We start from the raw sequence: 14,615 nt of genomic DNA on the forward strand, positions 1-14,615 counted from the left end.
CATACCTTTTGGTCGTTACATTAGTCCAGGCTTGGCCAAGCACTTCGGGGTGTCATGACTAAATCATCGAGGGGACCACATATATCTCTTATTTCCCTTTAAGGGTAAAAGGAATGGATAAACTTTGACTCATATGCTTGTTCTACTACTTGTTGAATCATACACAAAGGCACGTTTTATAACATCGAGTTACCAATGCATTTTCGTACAATCAATGTATAACCAACTCATAGGCAACAACTCGTATCTCTAGGTTTGAAGAATATAAGATATTATCGTCTCATGATCACTCGTGATAAAATTCATGAAGTGAGTCAAATGCGCATGAGTTTAATCCAATACTCAGAACATATGAGCACTCATGAATGTTGCAGCAACTCTTGCTATGTCTCATACCTTGGACATCTACAATCCAGCTTCATGACAGTCTTGCCTTAATACCTACTTCCAACGTATTATCGACTGTGGATGATTTGAATAACTTAGTAATTCAGGAAGAACGACGTAGTTATTCTGGAAGTCAAAACATGCAAAGTGAAACACTATAAAAATCGAATCCAATATGGTCTCAGAACTTATGAATATAAATAGAACACCTTTTATTTATCACCTTATTGATTCACATTATTCGTTGCATACTGTTTCAAATTATCAACTTTATTCTTGAATTAAAACAATAGTTGTCCTATGCTCCAAGCGTGTACACCATGGTTTTCTAAACATTAGTCATGTCATACACCAAGTATGCACACTATGTTTTTTTCCAAAAATTAGTTATGCCATACACCAAGTATGCGCACTATGTTTTCTATGATCTTTACATTATGAAATATATCATTGAACATAATTCCAATGATTCTCATTTCGCAGTCCCAAATACTTACCGCAAATGCAAGAATTCCAAATTCCTGTCATTTATCGAAATCTTGTTAGATTTTAAACTTTTATGCACTAATCCTCTTGTAATGATTATGAACAAAGTCACAAAGACTTGTCAACAATCATTAGTATTACAGAGTATTCCAATGGAGATCATTCATGAAAACGAAGTCTTAAATTCAAAGTACATTGGTTTGAACATCCTTTTGCATTAAGTTTCCTAATCTTACAGAAATTTAATGAATAACTTCCACATATGGGAATATTTCCATATTCTCATTTTGACAATCACTTCTGAACAAGAGTTGCCTTCTTTCAGAATATGTCAATATGCTCCTCTCAAAAATTTACACCATACTTCCAACTATCTCTGAGCAACCAATCTTTGGTAAACCTTAGACTGTCCTCGACAATTGCTTAATAAAATTAGTCATATCTAGTTCACGTACTTTTTCCCTCTTAATGCTCTAGGCATTTGGAAAAATTTAGAACATATGAATATTATAGCACATGCAATCGACCCTATATCTGAAGCATATGGGACACGATTCATGATGTCTCACATAAAGTCATGATACTAGACGAGTCTTTTTGCTATAAAATTTCTATTTCTATTTTCCATGTTATGATAATTTATATTTTGAAAAGGGATCCCATAACCATAATCAAATTTTAGAACGCAAATAATATTCTCATATATAGAATTTCCTTATGTTAAACCATTCCAGCATAACGTTCATATATATATATATATATATATATATATATATATATATATATATATATATATATATATATATATACTTGACTAAATTTGATTAAAATCTCACAATCTAAGCTTTTAGATTTGAAATGAAGTATAATTTCCTCTCCCTTAACTATGGCAAAACAACTTTTTCCCAATTAAAACTTTTTGTTTTCTATAAATAACATTGCTAACTTGCAATAATTATCATAATTATCATGCTCCCACTAACATCATGATTATTAGCATAACACTTATGCTCCCACTAGCTTTGACATGTACTCAGGAATCAGTTGTACTTCTAGAAATCAATACTGTATTGACTTTCTTACCAAATTTGATTTTTCTGATACAAGATGCTTTGATAAAAATTTATCAAAATCATAAACCATTCCTTAGATAGCACAAATGTGTGTCTAAGCAATTTCAGAATTATGAAAAGGGATGCCGTAATCATAGTCTCAGTTTTTTAGACCTTTGTCATTCCTCACAAGTCCATGTTAGTGTGCCGGTTAACCACAAACGCTCCACTAATGACTTTGAGAATGCAAATATCACACTTTCTATCTACCTAAAATTTACTTAGTGAAAAGCGTTTCCTCACCATCATTTTCATGAATCGAAGAGAAACTTTATGAAACTTAGATTTTATCGTGTATGTGTTCCTATCCATGTGCATTTGTCAAAACCATAATCACAAGACATGGTTAGTGACAGATCCAAATTCATATGGACTGAACTTGTGCAATCTTAACTTCTTGCCATCTAGCAGCATAAGAGCCTTCCATTACTTGCAAGTTGTTATGCAACCAATTGAGAAGTTTCAGAACTCATATGCAAAGCCAACTTTAAGTGGAATAGGAACAAAAAATAGGAATATTCAACACAATAGGTTATAAACCTCAAGTCGTGTGCTAGTGATAAACTACACGTTTTTATTCTTCATTAGATCTTGATGCTTTTTCAAGATCTTTAAGACTCTCACTGTCCTCTTGATATATGGACTGAACTTGTGCAATCTTAACTTCTTGCCATCTGGTAACATAAGAGCCTTCCATTGCTTGCAAGTTGTTATGCAACCAATTGAGAAGTTTCAGAACTCATATGCAAAGCCAACTTTACATGGAATAGGAACAGAAAATAGGAATATTCAACACAATAGGTTATAAACCTCAAGTCATGTGCTAGTGATAAACTACACGTTTTTATTATTGATTAGATCTTGAAGCTTTTTCAAGATCTTTAAGACTCCCACTATCCTCTTGATATATAAGACTCTCTTGCCAAATATTTAAGAGATAGTGCGGATTCTTTATCCAGACCAACACTTCACACAATTGGCCTTAGTTGGTCTTTGTTTTATCCAAAACACCACAACTTACCAATTTCAAATGTACAAGAGTAGGACAAATTTTACTCTTACATTTGACAAGTGCTATGTCACACCCGAAAACCAAGAACGACGGAAATGTTCTGGGCAGAGGATCTCATGTAAAGTATCACAACAATGCAAAGTAGTAAACAAGCAACATCATCCATTGCATAAATAGTAAATTTTTAATACAAGTGTGTTCTTTCATAGAATAAGACACCATAATAAGAAATCAAAATAAAAGACGAGTCTTGACTACTCTGTCTTCTTATAACCTGGTCATCGTACCTCTCTACTGGTGACCTGAGAATACAAGTTATTTTGAAATTGTGATCATCATTTGAGCTGGTGAATTCATAAGTATTTTAGTGTCATTGATTTGTAAAACTGTAAAGAAAAGACTTGTTAAATGTTTGATGAAAAGTTTGTATAAGTATGAAAACCCTAGAAAATCCCATATTTCCTACTAGTATAAAAACTAGTCTTCTACCAAGACCTGACTGTTTTGAAGGTTTGCTTCTCTATATGAATGAAGGTTTTTCCCATGTACAACTATTATTATCAAAATATAGTCTACCTCATCGATTATGTGAATGTGTCACAAAATAAAGATAATGGGGAAAATTATATAATCATTGAAATCGTATCCTTTTGCCTAGGATAAACACAACGCGGTAAATGGCCGAACAGTATAATCGAGAACATCCGTCGATGAACAGGTCCCGCTGTAGCTAGCAGCTAGGCGTAGGATGGTCAGTCTCGTATAGTATGTAGTAATTCTCCATGTATAGTATATAGTATTTCTCTTCATATATTATGTAATAGTATCTCTTCATATAGTATGTAATAGTATCTCTTCATATAGTATGTAATAGTATCTCCTCATATAGTATGTAGTATATTTGTATAGACTCATGAATGAACTGACTCTTGTGTGATTCCTTGTACTAGGAATAGTAAATAGTATGTCCTAAACTATACCCATCATAGCTACTAGTAATGTATGTATATGACTGAATGAAAGTATGCCTTTGCTACCCAAAGGTACTGCACTGACTGATAGAACCTTTATGTCTACATAAGTATACATAATATATAACTAATATTTAGACAACATTCGGACAAATAATCGATACCCTAAGGCCACATCCAAACAAGGAAAAGGAATTAAAGTGAGTTAGCAGTCCTAAGTCCTTTAAACATTACTTACATAACTGTACATATATAGGCATGAATTTGACAATATAAAAGTTTGACAAGAAGTTTTGTAAAACATTTGAGGAACGATTTAAAAGCAGTTTGTTTGATATAAACAGTTTAAAGCATAAGAAATCCTTTGTTTGAAACACAGTTGTAACAGAATTTGAAAGGAAAGATTTAGTACATAAAACAAGTTTGATATGTAAAAACGTTTGAGAAAGTATTTTGAAGTAGTATGCTTTGTAAACCAACTAGAAGTGTAGTAAATCCACAATTGGAGAGTTATTAATCACATGTGATTGATATAACAATTATAATGACTCAACTTGTATTCCCTCCCCATCAAAGCATTTAAAAACATTTAAAAGGATAGATTAAGGGGTATGAACTCACCTGCACTGAGTGGTTTGGGTGAACGGATGGTATAGGATGCTAAGTGTCAAGTGAAGACTTGAACACACGCACGGATCCTATTTAACATATAATGACACATATATGTATCCAGTTAGTCATTTGACAACTAATTAACTAAGTTAAGACACCCTAGGACATGTATAACACTTTGATTCAAGTGTTATAAGTACCAAAGGGTTGCATCTAAAGGTTGTATGGCCTGACATTGGTGTTTACTGCCCAAATGGTAACACCATGTGAGTTTACGGCCAATGGTCATTTCCCCCATGAGTTTATGGCCGTAAACTCATGGTAATTAGTAAAATTTTGTGTTTTAAGGTCTTATAAGTCAAGGTTAAGTATCCTATGATCAAGTCCAAGCCTTAGGAAGTAGTAGTGGCACAATTGCACCACCTTTTAGAGGTTACGACTCATGGTTAATTCCCCATGAGTTTATAGCCGTAGACTCATGTGTTATTGATTCTTTTGTTTGTTTAAGGTCCTATACTCTTCAAGGAAGTGATCTAGACTTGTATCTAAGGCTTAGGAAGGGACTAGGGCTCATAATGGCCCTTTCATTAGAGTTTACGGCCCAAGAAGATTGCCTTGGTCGTAAACACTTATGATCGTGTGTTTCTTGATGTTTCTAAGGTGTAAACAAGTCAATTCTAGTATACAACAAGCTAGGACAATACTACTTACAATCTAGATGCTTGTTTGGGTGTTTAAGGTCCACGAACACTAGTGTATGTTCTTGGTGTTTTGAAGAACACTTGAAGATCTATGTAAAAGTGAAGATTTCATGGATGAAATGGTGTATAACAACTAGATGAAAGCTTATAACAGCAAATGAAGGTAGAAACACTTACATTTTTGGAAGATTGGAAGAAAAGTGTTATGATACTTGAGAGAGAAGTTGATGTTGTTGAGCTCGAAGGTTGGAAATGAGGAAAATGAAGAGTAAAATCATGCTATATCCATGAGTTTATGGCCATAAGGGAGTTTACGGACCAAACTCCAAAATTTTGGCTGTGAACTCCTTATTAAGGTGTTTTGTGCGTGTTTGCTACTCAAAGACCCTAGAAGTTACTTCATTTCATTCATTCGTTTGAAGAATTAATAATAAAACACCCAAAACGGACTTTAAACCGGCTACAAATTAGCAGAAATGTGTTTGACTTTTATTTGAAGTGCTTTACTGTAGGGTTTGTACAAACGGAAATTTCGGGTTGTCACATGTTATAAACCTTTCTTTAAGATATGTCACTCAAGTTACAATCTTCGAGTATGACTCTAAGAATTGTTTTGGAATGAAGTATGACCCATCTTCTTGATTTAACCATTTCAACAATTCTTCATTCCTCTTCTTAGCCATAGGAATGCACCAAGATGTGCCTAGAGGACCAATTGTAATATCGTTTCTTAGTCATTAAGATGATCACATAACATGATACTAAAGTACTCTCCCATAATTTGAGATTTGAGAAACTTTTATCTTTCTGCCTAATTTGATTATTCCCATTCGTTCTGCCAAACATCGAAACTTTTCCAATGTTTCAGAATTATACTTAAGTTGTTAAGTATAACCATATTAATTGAATTTTAGTAAATCATGACGAATAGTCTTATCTATCTTTTGGACTTGACCAATGCACACGAATGTGTACTCGATGCCTTAGTCCTTCACCTGACTCACATATACATGTGAACACGGAATTAGTCTTAATTTTCCAAAGACGAAAATTCTCATTCATCATACTATACAACTTGCATGATTCCAAGTTTCGGTCCAATTGAACCTTGGGTGATGATAATCTTTCCTTATTTGGTAAATTTAGACATTACCACAAATGCAAGAATCAAATTCGTATTTCCATTATTGCTAGAAACAAACAAACATCAATTTTCCATAAATGCTATTGAAAGGAGATATAAAATAAAACAAAATCAAAATTTTATTTATTTATAAAATGAGGAAAAAACTTTTTCCTTGCAATGCAACTTTAAAGGAAAAACTATGTTATTACATATTTTCTAGCAATCCATCATAACTCTTAAGTGGTAGCTCAAGAATCTGATCTTGGAACCATGAGATTGAAATCCATCTTCGCGATCAGATTCAGCATACTCTTCCTTTAAGTTTCCTTCCCTTTGCTTGATCCTTCCATATATCAAAATGTATTAAGAATCTCCAAATGGGACCTTAATTGACTTAGATAGAAGGCTTACCCGAAGCAGAATCAAACTTTTTGACTAAATCTTCTCTCATATCTTTCAGGTACTTAGGGCAGCATCGCAATCAATGCCCCTTCCTTTGGCAATAGAAACATATGGACCCTTTGGGAATGGTACACAGGACTATCTCAGACTCAACTTTTCTCTTTACCATTTGGTCAATCGAGTTGACTATGGCCGATCGTTATCCGTTGGGAAGAGAGAGATTTTTGGATATCCAATGTTACAATTTTCAATGTCCATGATAGTTTGGGAAGTTGATATTCTAATCAAATTTGCTTTATCAGTGCTCCAAATCATTAATGATTTAGTAGCACCAAGCAAATAGATAAGATCATTAAGGGTCATGTCATAGTTTGATACATAGTAGTCCTTAAGAACTCACTATATGACTTGGGAAGTGATTAGTCAACATCCAACTTCCTCAAGACTTTGACACCCAACTCTCCCGGCTTGTGAATATGTGACTTCGTATCCAAGATGTGAGCACACATAGACCTTGCTTGCCAATAGGGCTTGAGTGACCTTGAACTATTCAAGAACTTGTGGGATATGGAGAATAATTGGAGGAAGTGGAGGAAGAGAAGTATGATTTCTATTATCCAACCACAAAACATCATTTTCATTAGGAAATCTTGTTCCAAGAGATTTGGGAAGATCATAGTTCCCTAAACTAGATGTCTATAATGGGAGAAATTCAAGTAAGTTGATTTAAAGTCCTCAATATAACACCCAATATGAAATATTAAGGCTAGGACCCAACAAAATATTTTATAACTTAGATGAGGGATTCCGTAATCCAAGCTACAAAATATTTGAAGGTAGGCGAATGACGATACACCAATTTCCACCGTGAAAAACGAAATAATTTATTAGGTTTTAACTAGATTTGAAACTCCTAGATCTTTTGAGATTCATTGAAATTTTGAATGGCATGTTTCAATCTTGATTGTGCCCTCTCAAGTTTTGTGACTGGGATGGCAAGGATCACAAAACAAGGTGTGAATAACCATGTAAATATACTTGGTACCCTTAATATTTATCACTTAATCGATGTGCCGGTTAACCACATGCACTCCACCGATCCTATGATAAACATTATGTTACCCTTTTCCTACCTTGTTAAATCCAGGTTAGTGTTCCGGTTAACCACACACGCTCCACTAACGAATTGAGCAAAGTGCAAAGTGTAATTTCATGGGTTCGCACCAAATTCACATTTTCCTAAAGTAACTAATATTCGGAATATATAAAAGGTTTATTTACTTTATATTTATCATTATAATTATAATAAAAATTATAGTCCTTGTCCTACCCATTCGGATAACGAACCTCCACCACTCAAGGAGGCGGTGGGTGAGAGTGGACACCCATTAAACTGCCATTTTATAGGCAGTAAACTTATACTCCCCTTATAGACCGGCTTCGTGAAAGAGGCGTACTAACGGTAAGACTGACTTACTCTTATACATACATACATACATACATACATACATACATACATACATATATATATATATATATATATATATATATATATATTATTTAACTTATAATGCTATAAAGTATAAGGGTTGAATTTTAACTTTTAAAATTCTAGGGTTTGGAATTAAAGTGTGTGTGAAACTTTACAAATTCCAAAACTTGAGGGCAAGTTTTGAATAATTCAAAAACTCTTATATTTCATAAATTATGTGATTAAAGAAGTTTTTAATAAAAAAACACTTCAAGTTCCATAATTTGAGGACAAGTTATGGAATACTTTAAAGCATTTACAAAATGAGACTCTTTATTTTTTTATAACTTATGGATATCTTATGACTTTTAATAATCGTAAATATGACTTTTCATATAACTTGAGGACAAGTTACAAAAACACTCATTATGAAAAACTGTTAGATCAATTTGGATTGAAAACATATTATGACATAACTTTTCTTTTAATCAAAAATAACTCATAAGAACAAGATAATTTAAATCAAACAATTTTCATGAAATTAGCCTAACCATTAAACTACTACAAAACATGAATATAATGACAATTATATTTGAAATTGGATTAGCATGGACATCACCACATAAAAATAGGTTTACAAGTTCAAAAAACCGCTTAGGGTAATGATCCTCATCCAATACCAAGTAAAACCTTGAAATTTTGCATACAGGGGCATCATCACGTCATAGTAAAGACTGCCACATCGTGGTGAGCAGTCAAATGCACGAAATGTAGAATTTCAACTTTGGAAAGATATTGTAGCATCAAGTCTAATTGAAAATAAGCCTAGGCTCTGATACCACTAATGGGTTTTGAGCATTCTAAAACTCTTATGGTGTACATGCAACCCTATAAACCTTGGATCTATGTTTTCTCTATTATACATGCAAATATTCAATATTCCAAGGTTTCATCCTAACTAGCATAATATGAAGCAACTATACTACAAAAGTCTAGTTAGATAACATACCTTTTGATGAAGCTTGAAGTCTTAACTTTAAGAGCTTAGCCCCAATAGTGTGGAAGCCTCAAGTGGAATCACAAATCACAAAAAACACCTTGGAAAACTTGAGAGAATAGTAAGCACACTAGAAATTGGCCTAGTCTTGTTTACTCTCACGCTAGTACCATTTTCATGTGCCAAAGACCTCTTTATATAGTGTGGAGGATTACGGTTTTATCCATGTAAACCCTAATACCCATGACCTTTCATTTCCATAGGATCCATGGGTTAAAAACTCCATGGACTCTCCAAGTAAGCTTAGCCCAACCTAAGTGAACCTGGCCCATAATATATATAAGAATCCATATTTAATTAGTTCCTTTTGATCACTAAATTAATTCTTGATCAACACTAATTAAATAATATGATTCCATATTAATATATTAGAACTTATAATATATTAATATAAATCACAAACATACTATTCTCAAAAGACTATCCATATAAATTGTTCTGGTGAAGTGTAACCCAAATGGACCATGCCAAATCGGGTCAAGTACATACCAATTCTAGTTGTGGACTTAGACACTAATCCAACATAGGTATCATCTTATTCAAAGTGTTTTAGTCTCACTTTATTTAATAGTTGCATATCATGTATGATTAGATATGTCAGTTCACTATAGACAATGCTTTGATACTAATTTGTCACACCCTTGAACCAGATGGCGGAAACGTTTGGGGGCTTGCGCGTGACTTTACCCTTGTAGTATCATCACATAGTATATAATTGAAACATAACATCATCATCATTACACATGTAATATAACAACATACATTGTTTACATCGAGTATTGTGTTTAAATATTACATGTCAAAATAATTAAAGTATGATGAAACAAAACATAACAAAACATCGATTACATGGTTCAGCCCAAACTGCTTTAACGGTTTCCTGAGAAAACAAGTTAATTTAAAAATGTCAACATAAAAATGTTGGTGAATTCATAAGCATGTTTGAGAAAGTGATATGTATAACTTTGTAATCACATGAAAATCCTGTATTTTCCTAAAATATTTTACTTTGTTTGTGTCTGATTTTGTATTAATGCATGTGTTTTTGTTTAATAGATTTCCAAAAGTAAATGAAGAGAATGTAAAGAGAATGCCCACAGGCAACCCTATGTTGCCTGTAAAAGAGAATGATGGTATATCAACCCCTGAGATTAAGTACTGGCGCGAGTATGTTCCCGAGTAATCCAAAGAGAAAAGAGAATGGTCTCTCGTAAATTTCATAGTGTTAATTCCTCTAACTGAGTCATTATAACCATGCTAGATAATGACAATTTCGCCTGTCTTGACGTTTATGGACGCCGTCAGAAAATAGAGTAAGGTTTTCGTCACCCTAGACTGGTGTAGTCTAATTGTAGCGAACAACTCAGGTGTAGGGTGTCATCCCCGTATAGATCTATGCACAAACCCCCGCTCTCCCTCCATGAGACTCTGGTTATAACTATAGGATACGATCGTGCACTCAATAGGTGTCAACCGGCACGTCTTAGTAGATCCTTAATCGAATTTACACGAAGAGAAACATATAAAACTCATTATAGGCCCAATGAACCATGTAATTGAACAACTGAGGTTGACTACATATGTAAGTCATTTTCAGGATAGAAAGGAATGAGATTATATAACATTGGCCCAAAATATATGTAAAAGGACAACTAAGGCCCATTTCACATGCAATGTATTTTTCAGCCCCAAATAGCACGCAAAGAGTATTCAAGGTCCGTCGAGAATGTTAATGGGTTTATGAGGCCCAATAAACATATAAATAATATTCAGGACCTATCAAGCATATAAATGGGCCACAAAGGCCCAATAACCTATGAATGGTAAAAATTGGCTCGTTTGTTATTATTTTGCTAGAATTAGCTTAATTATTTACTCAAAATGGCATAAAAGGCCCACTTTTTGTAAAAATGACATTCTTGGCCCACTAAGCCAAAAATTTACAATTAAGGCCCAATTTTAGTAACAATAACATTTTATGCTCCTTTTTGGACAAAACTTGTATATAACGCTTGTTTTTGTAAAAATAACATTTTTCACTCACTTTTGTCAAAAATATCATTTTTGGCTTGATTTTTGTAAAAATATACATTTTCAGCCCAATTTTAGTAACAATAACATTTTATGCTCCTTTTTGGCTTGATTTTTGTAAAAATATCTAATTAATGTAATTAAAACAAACTAATTAAAAATATTGTAATTCTAACAATCTTATTTTAAAAACAAACCTCTTTCTTAAACCAACTAATAAATGTTCGACTATGTTGGCTCTGCAACCATGTACTCTTGCGAGCGTGACGGGGGTTCAGATCCTTCAATTCCAACATATGTTGCCTGAAGTGTATTACAAGTTAGAAGAATGTTTTATATGATAGATAATTGTAAAAGAGTATACAGTTTCATGTAATTCTTACTCGATATACGGGTCCACATTAGCAGTGGTTTGTAATACATAAAGATGAGCTTGATCAGGTAACTGAGCATCTACAACATCGATTGTAGCATGTGATAAAGGCTTCCCACCGTGGATTCTTTCATCAACACGTTCATGAGGATTGCCAATTGATTTCCTATTTTTTAAGTAGTCTGAACAAAACTCTAAGGCCTCCTCCGCTACATAACACTCTGCAATGCAACCCTCGGGTCGATGATGATTTCTTACATACCCTTTAAGTGTTTTTATGTATCTCTCAAATGGATACATCCACCTAAAATGAACCAGGCCACACAACCTCACCTCTCTAACTAAATGCACCATCAAGTGAGTCATGACATCAAAAAATGAAGGAGGAAAGTACTTCTCTAACAAACATAATGTTAATACGATGTCACTTTGCATCTTGCCTAGCTTACTAACATCAACAACTTTACTACACAACTCATTGAAAAAATGACACAGGCTTCGGATTTTTCTCCGCACCTTCACATCTAACACACCTTCGATTGCCAAAGGGAGAAGTTGTTGCATTAGTACATGACAATCATTAGACTTCAAACGATGCATCTTTGAAACATCATCCAACACGAGATTCTTGAAATTAGAGCAATACCCATAAGGAACTTTTATGTTAGAGGGTATCATAAAATAGATGTTTCTCTACAGAATTCATTGTGTACTTGGCAGGCGGAAGCCAATGTCGATCCCCTTTTGGTTGAGGTCGTAATTCAATCTTAATGCCCAACGCTTCAAGATTTTGTCATGATTTTAATCCATCCTTCGTCTTGTGAGGCAAATTCAACGCTGTCCCATAAACACTCTCGGTCACATTTTTTTCTATGTGCATGAGATCTAACTGATGGCGAACATGAAACTTCTTCCAATATTCATCGACTTTTTATGCCAAAATTTAGATCTCTCGTCGACACTTTCTTTTTTCTTCTTTGAATTTTCCTTCTTTGGCGTTTCCTTCTTTGACGCTCCCTTCTTTGACTTTATCCTCTTTAACTTTATCTTCTTTGGAACCTGCTTTGCCTTTATCTTCTTACCCCATGTAGTCTCAAATCCTGCCGGATCGTCATAAATATCTTCACCTAATGATGGTTGTGGCATAAAAATGTGCTCACGTTGATTGTTGAAATGTTTTTTTCTTTTACAAAAGGATGTTCAGGTGGTAGGAATATTTTATGCCCAAGCTAGAATAGTTTTTTGGACTTTGGCAACCATTGTGAGCAAGTATTCTTTGAACATATTGGACAAGCATAATAACCTTTGGTAACACATCCCGAAAGATTACCATATGCGGGAAAGTCACTTATAGTTCAAAGTAATACTACTTTTAGATTGAAGTATTCTTTCTTATAAGAATCAAAAGTCTTAACACCAGTTTCCCACAAGAGTTTCAGATCTTCTATCAATGGTGCCAAGTAGTCATCAATATCTTTAACAGGTTGGTTTGGCACAGATATCAACAGAGTCAACATCATGAAATTTCTTGACATACACAAATAAGGGGGTAGATTATATGTTATTAGGATAACCGGCCAACAACTATGCTTGGAACTTAATGACTTGTGAGGATTGATACCATCAGCAGACAAAGCTAATCTAAGATTTCGTTTTTCTTGTCCGAATTCTTTCCACGTGTTATCAACAAGCTTCCAAGAAAGGGTATCGCGAGGATTAGTAAGCTTCCCATTATTGACCCGACCTTGTGCATGCCAAGTTAAGTCATGTGCAATTTGTGGCATTGAGAACATTCTTCTAAATCTAGGGATGATAGGAAAATACCACAAAACTTTTGAAGGTACGTTTTTGGTATTCTTCTTCCAACAAGAAGTGCCAGAAGTTGGACATTGACAAGCATCTTTATTTTCTTTCCAGAATAGAACACAATCATTTTCACATGCATGAATCTTCTCACATTGTAGACCTACTCCTTTTAGCAACTTCTTGGACTCATATATCGAGCTAGGGATGGTATTGTTTGATGGTAAGATATCTTTTAGGACAGACAACAAAGCATCAAAACTAGCATCAGACCATCCAAACTGACCCTTCAAATGTTGGAATTTCAATAATCCACTAAGTGAATTATAGTTTCACCCTACATAAAGTGGCTTATCACATTCTTCAAGAAGTGATTTCAATGAATCAGGTTCTTTGTCTACATATTTGAAGGCATCATGTAGCATATCCTTTGTATAAATAGCATTAGGAGGAATGGAATTGTTAGGGCATCTAGAATCACTCTTGGGTTGTTTTTCTCCATGGAAAGACCAAATCTTAGAATTCTCATCGAAGTCGTGGGCAAACAAATGATAACGGACATTGTCAATTGAGTGGTGACACAAATTGATGTAATTTACAAAAGGGAATGGAATAACATCTAACTTTGGATTATTAGTTTGAGCAAACTCTAGAAAAGCATTCACACCTTCATCATACGCATTTGATAATCTACTAGAGTAAATCCATGATTTATCCATTAACATTTGTTTCCAACCTACATAATTATTTACCATTTAAATCAATAATGATTACGCATGTTTAGGGACAAAAACTGTGCAAAAGCAAAACTGTACAGGGGCCAAAACTATACAGGGAAAAAAAGTGTATAGGAACCAAAACTATACAGGAGCCAATCTTCAGAAAAAAACTATTCAGGGGCTAATCAGATGTCAAATACATGTTCAGGGACCAATCCTTTACAAAATTTTATATTTGTATTTGTTGTGCAGGGAAAAAAAACTATATAGTGGCCAAAACTGATGCAGGGACAAAAACTGTACACGGACAAAACTGAAGCAGGGACAAAATATTTTAGATTTTTATTTATTG

At 34.0% G+C, this 14,615-nt stretch overlaps 1 protein-coding gene across 1 annotated transcript; it reads right to left on the minus strand.

Moving 5' to 3' along the window:
* Window positions 1-13,096: 13,096 nt before the first annotated feature.
* Window positions 13,097-14,263, minus strand: LOC145060084 (uncharacterized). The gene is made up of 2 exons (XM_079007809.1): window positions 13,886-14,263; window positions 13,097-13,831 (listed from the first exon to the last, which is right to left on the minus strand). The coding sequence occupies exons 1-2, from the start codon at window positions 14,261-14,263 to the stop codon at window positions 13,097-13,099; spliced, it is 1,113 nt and encodes a 370-aa protein (XP_078863935.1).
* Window positions 14,264-14,615: the final 352 nt, after the last annotated feature.

The sequence above is a fragment of the Lactuca serriola genome, chromosome 6 (assembly GCF_051521515.1).
Source record: "Lactuca serriola cultivar US96UC23 chromosome 6, Lser_US96UC23_V15, whole genome shotgun sequence".
Classification (NCBI taxonomy): Eukaryota; Viridiplantae; Streptophyta; class Magnoliopsida; order Asterales; family Asteraceae; genus Lactuca; species Lactuca serriola.

Bases quoted from the DNA above. Each gene is read 5' to 3' on its own strand.
- LOC145060084 (XM_079007809.1), bottom strand. From the start codon at position 14,263: ATGGATAAATCATGGATTTACTCTAGTAGATTATCAAATGCGTATGAT. The intron at 13,832-13,885 runs GTAGGGTGAAAC...CAACATTTGAAG, and splicing joins AATGTGATAAGCCACTTTAT to GGTCAGTTTGGATGGTCTGA.